Source organism: Malaclemys terrapin, chromosome 2, assembly GCF_027887155.1.
Source record: "Malaclemys terrapin pileata isolate rMalTer1 chromosome 2, rMalTer1.hap1, whole genome shotgun sequence".
In the NCBI taxonomy this organism is placed as follows: Eukaryota; Metazoa; Chordata; order Testudines; family Emydidae; genus Malaclemys; species Malaclemys terrapin.
The window spans coordinates 213,061,423-213,077,590 of NC_071506.1; the positions used below are offsets into that span (position 1 = coordinate 213,061,423).

At 38.4% G+C, this 16,168-nt stretch overlaps 2 protein-coding genes across 2 annotated transcripts in view; one reads left to right on the top strand and one right to left on the bottom strand.

Annotated features, from left to right (window-relative positions):
- Positions 1-8,549, top strand: part of OSBPL10 (oxysterol binding protein like 10) — a 179,707-nt gene extending 171,158 nt beyond the window's left edge. The window contains exons 11-12 of the mRNA XM_054019842.1: positions 307-460; positions 5,724-8,549. Coding sequence (XP_053875817.1) covers positions 307-460; positions 5,724-5,768 — 199 coding nt within the window. The 3' untranslated portion in view covers positions 5,769-8,549. The remainder of the gene's footprint in view (positions 1-306; positions 461-5,723) is intronic.
- Positions 8,550-13,048: 4,499 nt separating this feature from the next.
- STT3B (STT3 oligosaccharyltransferase complex catalytic subunit B) overlaps positions 13,049-16,168 on the bottom strand; it is a 97,397-nt gene continuing 94,277 nt past the window's right edge. The window contains exon 16 of the mRNA XM_054019849.1: positions 13,049-14,736. Within this exon, the coding sequence (XP_053875824.1) occupies positions 14,656-14,736 (81 nt within the window). The 3' untranslated portion in view covers positions 13,049-14,655. The remainder of the gene's footprint in view (positions 14,737-16,168) is intronic.

The following is a 16,168-nucleotide window of genomic DNA, read 5'->3' on the forward strand; positions in this document are numbered from 1 at the left end:
TGGCGTCCAGTTTGCAAATTAATTCCAATTCTGCAGTTTCTCATTGGAGACTGTTTTTGAAGTTTTTTTGTTGGAGTATTGCGACTTTGAGGTCTGTAATTGAGTGACCAGGGAGGTTGAAGTGTTCTCCGACTGGTTTTTGAATGTTGTAATTCTTAACGTCTAATGTGATGAACACACCATCATTATATGAAAAAGAATTGGCAAGTTTATCCTGCAATTGTATATTTCTCTTTACAAGGCACTGTACTGTTGCTGAGGAGTTCTCATTCTATTTTGTCTGTGTTTCTGTGATCAATCACTCAGGCATCTTTGGCAACATGTCACCAACTCCCTGAAAGAAGGCAATATCGATGCAGCAACGGAGCACAAGCACCGCCTGGAGGAAAGGCAGCGAGCAGAGGAGAGGCAACGTGTGGCTATTAATACACCCTGGAAACCAAAATATTTTACCAACGAGGTAATGTGAATCACACCAAAGCATTTCTTTGTTCCTTTAAGATAGGAATGTAATGGAGTTCCACAGTACAGTGAGGAGTGTTGTGTGTGCAAACAATTAAAATCAGCTTTTGATTTGTATCATTGTGATTGTGACTAAATCTCTGATCTTTCCAAACTTTGACTCCTAAAAAACAATCATCAGACATTTATTTTAGATTTTGTAAAACTTGTTCTCCTTTTTAAGCTGTCTTTTACCTGCCTTCGGTTAAATGTATTTATGCCTGAATTTTTATAAACTTGGTCTCTGTGATTAGACATCTAAATCCATATATTTGACCATTTAAAAATAAAAAGCTTGATGCTCAGCAATGGCTCAAAGACTTTAAGGTCAGAAAGGACCATCATGATTATCTTGTTTGACCTCTAGCACATTGCAGGTCACAGAACCGCACCTCCCACTCCTGTGATAGACCCCTAACAGCTGGCTGAATTACTGAAGTCTTCAAATCATGATTTAAAGACTTCAAGTTACAGAGAATCCACAATTTACCCTAGTTTAAACCTGCAAGTGACTCATGCCCCATGCTGCAGAGGAAGGCAAACTCCCCCCCCCCCCCCCCCCCGGGCTCTCTGCCAATCTGACCTAGGGGAAAATTCCTTTCCGACCTCAAATATGGTGATCAGTTAGACCCCATTTTGAGACCTTCCTTCAATCTGACATCATTCCATTAATAGCTGACATCATTCCATTAATTTGTGGTTGTTTAACCAATTATGTATTCACTTAATGGTAGTTCTGTCAAGTCCACATTTCTCCAGCTTACTTATCAGAATGTCATGTGGGACTGTCAGAAGCCTTGCTGAAGTCCACCACATTCCCCCTATCCACCAAATCAGTTACCCTGTCAAAGAAGGAAATCAAACTGGTTTGGCATGATTTCTTCTTGATAAATCCATGTTGGCTGCTAGCGATTACCCCTTCATCCTCCAGGTATTTGCAAACTGAATGTTTTTTACATTGCTCTAGTAGCTTCCCAGGTATTAAAGTCAGGCTGACTGGTTTATAGTACCTCATCATCTCCTTTCCCCCCTTTTTAAAGATGGGCACTTCTCCTGTTTTCTGGGACCTCTCCTGTCACATATGAGTTTGTAAATATTATTGCTAGTGGCTCTGAGATTTCTTCAGCTAATTTCTTCAGTAACCTGAGGTGAATAGCATGTGGCCCCGCTGATTTGAATTCATTCAAGTTGGTTAAAAGATCTCTGACATGTTCTTTACTTATCCCAATCTGCATCCCTTCCCCTTTATGGAAGAGTCTATGGTAACTAGGACCTAGATTAAAGCTCAGGTTAGCCAGATGTCTTGAGATGCTCTTCCCAGTAGTTGATAATGGAGCCATCCCAGCAAAGTAATCCTCTTTCCTGGAACATCAGCTCTTTGTTGAGGAAGCCAAAGCCCTCTCGCCAACACCACCTGAGTAGCCACACAGTCTCTACCCGGGCGTTTTCATTCAACAGGGAGAATGGATGAGAACATCACTTGTGCCCCAAACTCTTTTATCCTTCTTCCCAGAGCCATGTAGTCTGTAGGGATCCACTCAAGGTCATTCTAGGCAGTATCGTTGGTGCCCACATTGATAAGTAGGAAGGGGTAGCAGTCCGAGGCCTTGGTGAGTCTCAGTGGCAATTCTAGCTCTAGGCAAGCAGCACACTTCTTGGGATTCCTACTCTGGACAGCAGATGGATGACTCTGTCCCCCAAATAAAGAAAAAAAACTAGTAAGAGGACCAAAAAAACCAAACGCACGCCACCACTGCTAAACAGAGTGAAAGAGGCAGTTTTGAGACAAAAAGACATGCTTTAAAAATTGGAGGTCAAATCCTACTGAGAAAAATAGACAGGAACATAAACTCTGGCAAGTCAAGTATGAAAGTATAATTAAGCAGGGCAGAAAAGAATTTGAAGAGCAACTAATAAGTCATACAAACAAACAGCAACATATTTTTAATGTACATCAGAAGCAGGAAGCCTCCCAAACAATCAGTGGGGCCATTGGACGATTGAAGTGCTAAAGGAGCATTCAAGGAAGATAAGGTCATTGTGGAGAAGCTAAATGAATTATTTGCATCGGTTTTCACTGCAGAGGATGTAGGGTGGGGGGAGATTCCCAAACCTAAGCCATTCTTTTTAGGTGAGAAATCTGAGGAACTGCCCCCAGATTGAGGTGTCAATTGGAACAAATTGATAAATTAAACAGTAATAAGTCACCAGGACCAGATGGTTTTCACCCAAGAGTTCTGAAGGAACTCAAATATGAAATTGCACAATTACTAACAGTGATATGTAACCTATCACTTAAATCAGCCTCTGTACCAGATGATTGGCTGATAGTTAATTTATAATGCTGATTTTTAAAAAAGGCTCCAGAGGTGATTCTGGCAATAACAGGCCAGTAAGCCTAACTTCAGTACCAGACAACTTGGTTGAAATTATAAGAAAGAACAGAATGATCAGTTACATATATGAACATAATAAGTTGGGGAAGAGTCAGCAGGGCTTTTGTAAAAGGAAATCATGCCTCACCAGTCTATTAGAATTCTTTGTGGCTGTCAACAAGATGTGGACAAGGGTGGCCCAGTGGATACAGTGTACTTGGACTTTCAGAAAGCCTTTGACAAGATCCCTCTCCAAAGGCTCTTAAGCAAAGTAAGCAGTTATGGGATAAGAGAGAAGGTCCTCTCGTGGATCAGTAACTGGTTAAAAGTTAGGAAACAAAGGATAGGAATAAATGGTCAGTTTTCACAGTAGAGAGAGGTAAATTGTGGGGTCCCCCAAGGATCTGTACTGGGACCAATGCTGTTCAGCATCTTCATAAATGATCTGGAAAATGGGATAAACAGTGAGGTGGTAAAGTTTGCAGATGATACAAAATTACTCAAGATAGTTAAGTCCAAAACTGACACTGAAGAATTACAAAGGGATCTCACAAAACTGGTGACTGGGCAACAAAATGAAATTTGAGATGAAATTCGGTGTTGATAGATGCAAAGTAATGCACATTGTAAAACATAATCCCAACTATACATACAAAATGATGGGGTCTAGATTAGCTGTTGCCACTACAGAAAGAGATATTGGTGTCACTGGGGATAATTTTCTGACAACATCCACTCAGTGTGCAGTGGCAGTCAAAAAAGCTGACAGTGTTAGGAACCATTAGGAAAGTGATAGAAAATAAGACAGCAAATACCATCATGCCACTATATAAATCCATGGTATGCCCACATATTGAATACTGCATGCAGTTCTGGTTGCCCCATCTCAGAAAAGATAACTTAGATTTGGAAAAAGTACAGAGAAGGGCAACAAAAATTATTAGGGGTATGGAACAGCTTCCATATGAAGAGAGATTAAAAAGACTGTTCAGTTTATCATATCCCCCTTTAGTTGTCTTTTTGCTAGAGGTCTGTAAAATCAAGAATGGTGTGGTGAAAAGTGAATAAAGAAGTGTTCTTTACTTCTTCATGTAACACAAGAACCAGGGGTCACTGAATGAAATTAATGGGCAGCAGGTTTAAAACAAACATAATGAAGTACTTCTTCACACAACGCACAGGCAACTTGTGGAACTCATTGCCAGGGGATGTTCTGAAGGTCAAAAGTATAACTGGATTTAAAAAAATTAGACACATTAATGGAGGATAGGTCCATCAATAGCTATTAGTCAAGATGTACTAGTTATTAGTCAAGGGACGGAACTCCATGAACTGGGTTTTCCTAAACCTCTGACTTCCAGAAGATGGGATCGGAGGATAGGGGATGAATCACTCAATAATTGCCCTGTTCTGTTCATTCCCTCTGAAGTATCTAGCACCAGCCACTGTTGGAAGACAGGATATTGGGCTAGATGGACTTCTGGTTTGACTGCTATGGCCATTTTTACATTCTTATGTGAATAGTACCATTGGACACAATGGGATTATTCATGTACATTGCATGATGGGGACAGTAAGAAAGAATTAACAGTTAAGCCCTTTAGATCTGGGTGTTAGGATTTCACTGTCCCTGTCAGCAGCAGTGTCTGGATGCTCCAGTGACTTTAAAAAGGAAAGTGGAGGACAAAAATCAGACAATTGAGAAGAAAATCACTGTTACTAATACCATTGAAAGTTTATTACATGTAAATATTTTTAACAATTCTGCGATGTTTACTCTATTAATCTTGGATGATGAAACTAGATTGGTCACTTCATTTTCTGGTTCTGATGCCCTAGCTCAAGCTGGCTGTTTGGGTTTCCACAATTGCAAAGAAATGTTTAGCTTTTTTTAAAGAAGTGGAGGAAAATATTACATTGATCTGTTTTTTCATCTTATCTGTTACTGACATTTTTAGTGTTTTTTGTTTACAAAATTTAAAATATGCATCTAAACTACTTCAGTGGTTTTTTAGATAGTTGGATCCAGAGGCTTTAAGTGTTAGGAAACTACACCCAGAAGGGTATGGATAATGAAATCCCGAGCTCTAGCATATTACAAATAATTGTGTATTGAAATATGTGACTATAGACTAAATGGTAATCCTTATTCTTGTAGTTCCCATTTACAGCCCCCATTATCAGTGGTGGAAGTTGTTCTGCAGATTGAGGGTAGGATATGATCTAATATATTTAGGCCCTTTTACGATTTTTGTGGACGTTTGAGCAAGATATTTTTGAACCATGTCTAGTAATACTCCTGGCACCGTTGATTAATTCTTTGTATGGAATGGAAATGAGGTAAAAATATTCTCTTCCTTTTGCAGATGCAGAATATGATAAAATGCAAAGAAAATACTTGTTTTCAAAACAACTTCATATTTAAATAGGCACTGTCAAGTTTTTCAAAAATAGAAAAACTAAGAAAATTCCAGTTTTTGATAAGAGCACCATTGAGCTAGCACAACTTAGAATTTTTTCTAAAACATTCTTGTCAAGTAATTTTTAAGGTTTTTTATCTTCCACTGCTGATAGTTGTAAGGACTTTTTCAACACAGGTGAAACTCACTCTACACATGCAGTGTTGTCTGTTGTACAAAACAAAGTGTAAAAGGCTTTCACTAAAACCATTTAGTTTTAGCAGTCTTATGTGTTATTTGTAATTGTAGTAGGTACAGGGTTTTCAGACAGCCATATCTTGACAGTATTCCTTTGAGCGTCTATTGAATCTGTTTTAGTAGTGTGTTGTATATCTTTTTTAAAAAATTGAATGGTAAAATTTGTAAAATCTCCCTAATTTTCTTACAGGGTGACGGTTGGATATACTTCAGTCCCCTCTGGAAGTCCCATTGACAAGACAGAACGCACTGTTGTCTCATAACAAACCCATCTTAGAAGCATTAAAATGATGCAGTATATAACCTTCAGGTGTCATTGAATAGCTTTGTTAAAACAAGATACAAATAAGAAGCTATATACTGTGATTGATGAATCTCAAAACAGCTACAAGCTCAAGTTTATTCAACAGCCATTTTGTGTGTGTATATACACACACACACAGTTTATATATATGTAAACACGTTATACACGCACTAACAATGATTAAGGTCCTGATCCTTTAAACATTATGTGCACAGAACTTCCATTGAAGTCAATGAGAGTTTGGTGTGTTGTCTGCTTGTGGGATCAGGCCCTATGTTGGCAATTAAGAATACTTTTTTATTAGTACAGTTTGAGGTTTTGTATTTTTCACTTTGCCAAAAACATTTTGCACTTATAAAATGTGACTTGTCATTGGCAGTCATTCAGAGTCTAAATGGTGGTTAAATGGCTCACTTCAAGTGACCTAAGCAAGATACATTTGGGATATTGATTTAAGAGCATGTTTTCTGTCCTTGTGACTCACTTATAAGCATGCATTTCTTGCCATCTTATAAAAAGTAGCAATACCATTGCAAGAACCTTGTTTGTACTAATCCATTGTTCTCCTTTTTTTTCTGTTTGTATTCCAAAGAGATGCTTAATATTTTGCAAGGCCATTTGTCAGCCCCTTGACCGCGGGAAAGGGGATCTCTCTGTGAAACACCACTGGCAGTGGTTATGCTAGGGAATGCCGATGTCATTGGGTGAACCTGCTTTACAGCCCATCAGTCTTGTGTTATAGCTTTGAGCAGTCCTGTATTTCTGGTTCTTCTCTTTTTTTTAGGCCCTGCTGATTGCTTTGTGACATTTTCTCAGAAAATGCTACTTTTACACCAGGCATTATTTGCTAACCTACTACTTCATGGTGAAATAAGGGCTTTAGTAAATTAAAAAATACTGGGGGCAGTGATTTGTTTTGTAATGTAAAAATCTATAGCTTGATTTTACTTTGTAAGTAAACCACTGAGAGATGAAGAAAGTGAACTTCTAAAAATATACAGTGTATTAACGCTTAGCTGCATTTCAGTTAAAGTGAGATGTATCGATTTTTCAAGAGAAAGTACAGTAATGGACAAAAATATAGTAAACTGACTTCTGCTCAGTGCTTAATTTACTTTTACAATGACCCTTATAAACACCATTATATTTCTAACTTTCAGTAGCATGAATGCCTAACTTTCAGTAGTACTGGCTAATTTTGTGCCTTTTGTCTGCTTTCTTAATACAGCTGCTTGTAGATACTAGACAAATATATTTAGTTGACGCATTGCTCATCTGTTCATGTGCTCAAACTAGCATTTTATGTTAGTTATTTTTGGTAGATATTAAGGTTACTTAGATAAGTCAGAAAGTTATACAGTACTCAGGTGTATATGTAATTGAATGCACCATTCATTGTTAACTTGGAATTGGCCTTCAATAGATCTTTCAACCTAATGAGCTTCAGATCTCTATTAAATAGCTTGTAGTGTCCTTCATCTCTTAAAGCCACATTGTATCTGTCTGTACATACTTTTCTCTGCACATAAAAATCTAGGTTTTTTTCTTAAATGTTTTAAAACCTATTTTAAAGAAATGTAGACTGTACAGGATCAGTTTTAATGTACAGAAATATTGTTTGTAAGGAAAGCTTTATTTTTAGGTATAGTGGATGCTTTTCTGTAATTATTATGTCAAAATGATGCCCCTGTGATGAGATGAACTTACAGGTAACTTCAGGAGAATTCATATACTTTGTGGTCTGCAGGAACTCATTTATATTGCTTGGGGCCACTCTTGTTTTAAAGAGGTTAGTCTGGTAAGTAACTGGAAACATTAACGAGTTATAACGTCGATTGGATTATGAAGAACAGTCTAAAATGCAGAATTAAACAGATCATAATTGGAGTACACCCTCAAAACTGTAGCTTTAATTTTCAAACACCAAAGAACTTGGCCATGCATTGATTACAAAGAGGAATTAGAGACCTCAAACGTTTGTTAGCAGTGCAGGACTGGACCTTTCCTTATTCATGGTATGACTATCAATGCTACGAAGATGCTGTAGCTCTTATTTTAAGGTGAATTTTAACTAATGTTGGACTTCTAATTTATTAAGGGTTTCTTCTCTGCACGGTTATTTACTACCGCATGGCGAGACTATTCCATTTATGCTCCGATAAAACTTTTGATTGTATTTTAATGCTGTGAAGAACCCTCGGATGCCGTTACCACTGTCTGCTTTCTAAAATAAATCCCGTGAGGCAAGCACAGTGCTCATGTTTGAAATATCTGAATCAAAAACCGATTTCAAAAATAAATTCAAGAAGTGTCTTCACTTTATTTTTTCTGATTAAATAAAATATATATTCTATGTATTACATAATGATAGGACAAGATTTTGAATATTAAGCAGTAACCAGCCTTATTCTGTAGGTTATTCCAATGTCTGTCTTGCACCTGCAAGTGAATAATTTTTGGGTAGCTGGTGTAAACTTTGAAATGTAATGTGACTCTCAACGTGTTTCAGATCTACCTTTTTTATGCACACATGTAGAACCTATGCAATCTTTTCTTCCTTAAAGTAGAACTGTTCAGCCAAAAAATGTAAGTTTATCGTTTAAAATTTTAAAATACTCTGGCAGTCACTTCTGATTAGCCTTCCTTTCACAATTTATGTGAATTAAAATTACATAAAGTGACATCACTGTCAATAAATGATTCTTTCAGTTAGTGGTTTGGATGCTGTTGCTTTCCATTGAAATATTGAGTTAAAATAGCACCATTTGCTCAAAGGTCTGTAGATGTACAATATTTCTTTACCACATTCAATTGCATATGGGATCTGCTTCCATTGAAATCTTGTGTTTCTGCTGAGAATGCATGATATCAAACAGGGAACATTGTTTTAAATTAATTTTAAACAGCTGGCTTGCTAGATGTGGGGGAAGAGGTGGCAGCTAGTGGCTGAGGTAGCACCACCCAACTGCAGGTAAGGATGGGGTGTGAACTGTGCAGACAAGCCCTGGTGATGATTCTTGCAATGACTCCAACAATTAGTCTTAATTAATTTTGGGGTGGTAACATGCCTTATGTTGATCAACTGGGAGACCCTTAGAAAGGATATTATCAAGGTTTATCTAACTTCCTGAAGATCACTTTTATTCATTCATTAGATTACTAAATGTATCTTTCTGTAAAAAATCCTTGCCAAGATCGATTCCTGCTCCTCCCGTGAAACTTGATGAGTTCCTATAGATAACATTCAAACAGCAGCTCTGGATAATGGGATTCCTGCCCTTCTATTACCAGTGGATGCGTTTTCTCCAACAAATACAAATATGAATTCAACAGTTAAAATTTGGGTCTAAACCATTTAGAGTCCCTCTAATTTTGTATGATTAAAAATGTGAGGGGAGAGGAGGAGAAAGAAGAGTTTACACAATCTAATATGAATTTTTTTTCAGTTTCACTGAAGACAGTTTAGATTTGAACTATTCTTCCACTGTTGAAAATCCACACACCATAACCTTGGCCTGAGAATCAGAAAAAGAAACTGGCTGCAAAGATGACTCAACAGCACATATTGCACAGCCAGCTGCCCTTTCCAGCACATGGCTTCATTGCTATGGTTCTGAAGATGGACATACCTCAGACAGACAAGCTTGGTTCTGATGTATATTTCCTTTGGAGCTTTTGTTATATAGATCTAGTCTTGAGCTCTGGTCTTAGACAATTCTGGCAAAGCTGAGACCTCAGCGGGTGGTACTGATGCTATCACAGTCTATATTCACTCAAGTCTATGTAGGATGAACAACAGGGACAAGCAGGAGTGACCTAGATGAGCTGGAGAAATCTGGTGGGAAGATCTATTCCACTTATGTTCTGATAACACTAAATGATAAGACTTTACTCCTGAGGGAATTCTGTGCCCCCCCCCCCCCCCCAAAAAAAATCCTGCACACAATATTTTAAAATTAATCAACTTTTATTTGTCAATAAATAAAAGTGGCTCCAGCATGGGAGCGGAGAGCACAGGCACTGACTGCATTGAGGTGGGAGATCACCCTGAAGCCTCCACCAGTACAGGGACTGGGCAGTAAGGCTGCCCCTGACATTGTTTAGTTTGGAAAAGAGAAGACTGAGGGGGGACATGATAGCAGTTTTCAGGTATTTAAAAGGGTGTCATAAAGAGGAGGGAGAAAACTTGTTCACCTTAGCCTCTAAGGATAGAACAAGAAGCAATGGGCTTAAACTGCAGCAAGGGAGGTCTAGGTTGGACATTAGGAAAAAGTTCCTAACTGTCAGGGTGGTTAAACACGAATAAATTGCCTAGGGAGGTTGTGGAATCTCCATCTCTGGAGATATTTAAGAGTAGGTTAGATAAATGTCTATCAGGGATGGTCTAGACAGTATTTGGTCCTGCCATGCGGGCAGGGGGCTGGACTCAATGACCTCTCGAGGTCCCTTCCAGTCCTAGAATCTATGAATAGTGCAAGGGCTGGGCTGGGCCTTCTGCACCAGGTGTGGGCAGACAGGCTCAGCCCAGCAGGATCCAAGTGTGGGGCAATCTGGGTGCCGGTGGCTCAGTGGGACATCTGGATGCACAGGGGCTCAGTGGTGGTTCCAGGTGCAGAGGTAATGGGACACTGCAGGGGATCCAGGTAGTGGTTGAGGCCCAGTGGGGGGGGGGGGGTGTTGAGTGCTGGAGGAGTGGGGCTTGATGGGGTGGCGGTCCAGGTGGGGGACTTGGCAGGGCAAGGGTTCAGTGACCCTGCTGAAGGGACAACCCATGCTAGGCTCCTGCTTCCCTTATCCCCTTTTCTTCACCACCCTCCCTCCCTCCCACATTTCCCCCACCACTCCCTGTAGCACAGAAAACAGAAAGGCTCCCACCACACAAAAAGGGAGTACAACTGGCACTAGGACCCAGTTCTACAAGCCCTCTTCCCAATTCCAGCTGTTTGGGTAGGGACAGGCCAAGTGGTGGTGGATAATACTTGGACTCAAATGGGCCAAAGGATTCATCTAATTTTAAATGCATGTTTGTTAGAGAAGTGCATTAAGACAGCAAAAACTTACAGGGGAAGAGCCTTTCCAGTTTTGGCAGATTTCCCAGGAAGCTCATTGAGCTGAAACTGGGCAAGATTTTTATCTCTGAGCCATGCCTAAGGCATGAGTCAATAACCTGTGCCCAAGGAGGTTGTTTTGGACCAGTGACTGATGGGTAGGGCAGAGCTAGCTAGTCTTGAAGGGGGTAGTGCACATTTCTTAATTCCAGGTAACAGCTACTCTTTGCCCAGTCGTCCCATGATGCCTTTGTTGTAGAGGTGGCTCTGCTCAAGGAGTGACTAGCTGCAATTATGATACTGTGCCCCAGAATCTTGACCTGTGATGTTGGGATTCATTTAGAATCCCCCTTTGGATTTTCACCACTGGGACTGCCATCCTTGAAGGCTTGGTAATCTATAACTCAATAGCCAGGTAGAGCTTTGAAAGGCTCAACCCTGGGAAATTTACATCTGCAACACAGAGCAGGAGCTTAAGCTAGTACATACTAGTCTGCCATTAGATTCAGATGCTCTGTGCTGCTGATGCATGCCACAATGGTGAGTTCTGCTGCCTCAAAGGTGGACATTTGTAGATTTGCCTGGTGGCAGATGTTTGGGTTCCACCTAGAAGACAGCAGACTTCCATGTCAATGACTGACCACCAGAACACCTCTCTGCACTCTGTGGTCAAACCACACAACCAGCAGCTGAAATATGTTATTCAGTAAGCATAAGAAATCAAACTGATTTTCAAATGTGTGTGTAATTACATCACCATTCCACTAGTACCTGGCAAGAAACTCCCTAGTGGAGGCAGATGAAGTATTTTACCCATACTGTTCCCTAGTTGCCCTATCACATGTGCTGAGTGGTGTTTTCAGAAAACCTGTAATTCTGCAGATATCAACAGTTTTGACCTACCATCCCCCAGAGTTTTGTACATGATTAATCATTTTGAATTAGCCCCAGCACAATAGGTCTTTGGTGCAATTCAAAGAAGTGAGTAGAAGGTAGTATATTTATATGCAACATGGTGGTATGGAAATGCTGGTAGCTGACATGGTTTGTATTCAGCTATGCTACCACTTCCTTCAAGGGTAAACTTTCCTTAATAAGGGAGCCTGCTGTTCTTTTTCAATGCTGGGAAGTGAAAATCAAAAATTCTGACATAGTATTTTCAAGTAAGTAGAATTACAGGTAAGTAATTTCCCCTTCCCTTACCACCAGCATAGAGCTGGCTCACTTCCTCACTTGCTGCTGGTGCTTAGCATAGATTCCTTAATGTATTTATAATTTTTTCTATAACAATTACCCTAGTAGCTGAACATCTCATTAATTTTCAATCTAATTGCAGTATGAGGATAAGAAACTGAGCAGACTCTGGGACTTGCTTAAAGTCATTCAGGAAGTTATCAGATTTAGGCACAGAACCAGGATATTCAAGTTCAGTGCCTTAACAGGATAGCCTTTCTTTTTTCAGATGGCAAACTGTAAAGCTCAAGCTATTATGTCTCTTAAAAACATGCATGTGTGGGGAAAGATAGTAGCTGCTCCCTGAAGACATTTTTAATAGCAATTCACAAAGGGTTCTACATTTTTGTGAACTTTCTAGGAATAGACTTAACTTGAAAAGGAACACCGTTCAATTAGTAGAGATTACTGTGGCTTCACTGAAGCAGTAATAGCAGCTCTGACAATCCTTCCACAAAGGCCAACAACTTTGCACTTTGGGAACTGGAGTAGTCTTTGTGACCAAGTAAGGTTACTTAAATAGTTTTGGAAGAACAAAAGCTTTAGAGCATTGTTAAAGCAGGTCCAAGCTTAACTTTGTTTTGCAAGTTTAGTGATTGAGGCAAAAATGATGAAGTAGAGAATTTTCATATGAAGGAACAGACATCCTTGTTTCATAATGGGCAAATTTTTTCTTCTTCATCCTATGGTGAACTCGATGCAGACACGGATTATACCATTTTAGCTGGCGCTATGCTGTGATCTCAAATGTAGAATTATATCTTCACTGAAGGGATTAAATGAGTGGAAGTGTCTCTTACACATGTAGTTTATAGCTTGATCAAACTGTAATAATCCTACATTTTAATCTCAAGTGGGCCAAAGGATTCATGCTAGTAGAAGAGCACCAATTTTTCAAGTTCATTTTAAGAGCAAAAATGACAAGACACCTTAACACAAAACTTGAATTAACTTTATTTTCCCCTATAGTTAACAACTGGTCTGCATTGAGCTTTAAAGCAACAAAGTAAAATGAAATCTCAAAAGGGCAAAGGGTCAGAAATCCAGAATTTTTAGTTTTGTGAAAATGTTGCAGCTGTAGTATTGGTCTGTAAAAGAACCATTAAGGTCAAAAAGGAGTTTATAAATCAAAAAATATTCTACACCTTGGGAAAATCAGCAGTAACATTCTCACTGAATATTGTAAATTTACATTTTCTTCATGAAAGGTACATACTATTCTGCATTTTACACCAAACTTCTGGTGTAAATTAGATTTGCTTATATAAAAATGAGTTGCATCCTGTGGCAGGAAAATAAACAGCAAAAACCCTCTCTTTCACTTTATTAAAAGAACAAGAAATTTTTCAAGTCTGTATAAAGTTTCCTATAGCTGGAAAGTGAACATGTTCAATCTCCATTTATATTTTAGTGCATTTAATTTGACAATTGTCACTTTAAAAAAAATAAAAGAAAGCAAATAGCACTAAAGCAGAAGTTTCATCAACTGATTAAGCACTCTAAATAAAAATGCAGAGAAAAAACACAATCCTTTCCAAAAAACAAACCCCCTCACCTGCCCTCACAAAAAAAGGTAGGTTGGGGTTTATAAACCCTCTATCTCTCCGAACAGCCACAGAAAGGGGATTTTGTATACTTGTCAACCTTTTTTTTTTAAATTTAAAAAAAGGTACATTTGTTTTACCATGTAAACATTTCACAAAATTAGTTTAACGTTAGTTCTGAAACACCAGCAGTTGTAGTGCTCAGTAGCATTCATTAATGTTGCTTCAGATTTTCAGAAGGATACAAATTTAGCCCTTATATCTACATTATACAAGATTTGTGCTGTGTAAGGCAGCAAATACTGCAATTGTTTTTTAAACAAAAGCAGCCTGTTCAATTTAAACTTATCATCCAAGTACTGTAATATGTCCAGTTATCATTTGTGAAAATGTAGCTTGCCTCTTATAGTCCAGACCAAAGAATTTACAGCAATAGAAAAAGTACATTTAATGAACCCATGTAAATAAATACTAGAAGGGAGAGTAATCTGTGTTTTCTAAGAGCTGAATTACAAAGATGTACATAGTCTTTTAATTGTTTTAAAAAAATCAACAGCTTGGAAAAACTAGTCACTTTACAGATTTCACCATTCCAGTTTACATTACATATTGCTTATTCAGCTGAAGTATGTTGTTTTTAAAAAAAAAAAAAAAAATTGACAAGTATGCATGTGCCAAGGACCAAATTAGAGGGCTCTTTGGTGCAATCAGTCCAAATTCTCAACAGATTTGAAGGATAATATGTACCAAGAAAAAAAATCTGCTGCTAGACTTGGACAGCAGCTCTGTCTTGCTTCACATTACAAATCTAAAACAGCTGTTCTCAATAAGCCAACATTTTTTAAATCAGACATTGCCTGAAAATTTTGTACAATAATCTGGACCAATGATGGTTCTGTACCCTCATGTTGCTGTGAAACATGACTTGAGCTAAAGGCAAAGACTGGTTATCTCAAGGACAACTGCTTCATATTAGCAATCAGAACAGTGTATTTAAACTGTCTTCCTGTTGGGTCTCTTGCCTCTCTTTAAAATTAGTTTATTCTTAATGTAGCCCCGCTTCCTTTTGGCAGTCTAAAAAGAAAAACAGAATACATTGTATTAGTTAATTATAATGCTCTAGTATTTACACTGTAATGCTGTGCTTCAATCTTTGGACTTTTTTTTAAGTAAATTTAGGTAGTGGGCCTAAACTACTTCATATTGTCCTTTTATTTTAAAATTGTTAAACATATGACAGACTAGCCTCAGGCTACTAACTTAAACAAACCCAACATCCTCCCCTTTCACAAAGTTGTATGAAAAGCCCTTTGTTGCAAGAGCCACAAGTCCATCCTGCATAGTCCTGTCTCCAGAACTGTGCTGATGCTAATAAGAGCAAAGATTCTAATTCAGCTTGATTAAGGACACAAAGAGCAAAAATGACATAGAACAGTGGAGAACGTTAGTCTCAAACTTGGAAATGAAAAGTTTCCAGAGAACTGAGTATTGGGTAACAGAGTTTTCATCTTTGAGAGGATGACCAGGTTAAGTCTATCACTCACAGAACTGTAGTTTAGTGTAAACCGAGCATGATAACTTATGTCCTATATTACTGATATACTGTATTAGAGCAACTATTAACATCTGTATGCTTTCAAGGAATAAATTAACATGCACAGGATAAGGGAGTTCTAGCCTTTTTATCCCCCACAATCAGTTTTGGAGCCTGAGTTGGGCCCTAAGATGACATTAAATGAGCAAAGAGGGCTATTTAATTTTCTATTTGATGTCCCAAATTTTAGGCTGAGCAGATTCATTAAAATAAGTAAGGACTAATGTAGTAGAGTTATTTTCATTGTTTGTATTTATATCTATGGGAGACCATAAATAGTCAGCTTGTGTATTTCATTTGTCCCAAAGAACAGAATATGAAGTGCAGCTGCTCCAGCACATTTCACATGCAATTTGCTTGTCAGGCTCACCTGCAGGCCACCGACAAAGGGAAATAGAAACTACATCCCTTTAAGAAGCTGGAAAGCAGAGATATTGATTGTAACATTTAGAGTGCACCTTTCATTTTACCAACTGATATGACAAGTATACATATAAATTCATTTACTACTGATAACTATGTAACCATGCATAGGCAAAGTACATAACCGCTTAAGCCTGTTGAATTTTCAGGGGTTCATCTGGTCAGAATAATTTTGCAAGTTGGAGGTTGGCCAGGAAGATACTGCTCAGATAGTTACAAAAGATCCTTTAAGGCTCTATCTAAAGACACCTGGCTGCATTTGCACCCTAGCAACCTGCTGGTTCACTGATAATTATTGGAGACATTTATACAGTATGTAGAATTTACATGTCTCATCCAAATGCTGGCCACACTTTTATCCTGTGTTAGTTTGAGAGCAAATGGGTTGCTCAGCTTAAAGGAATACAGCTGACAGAAGTATGGTTAGGTTTATTATTAACAATTATTAATAATTGTTATTAATACTTATTATTATTAACATTATTCAGA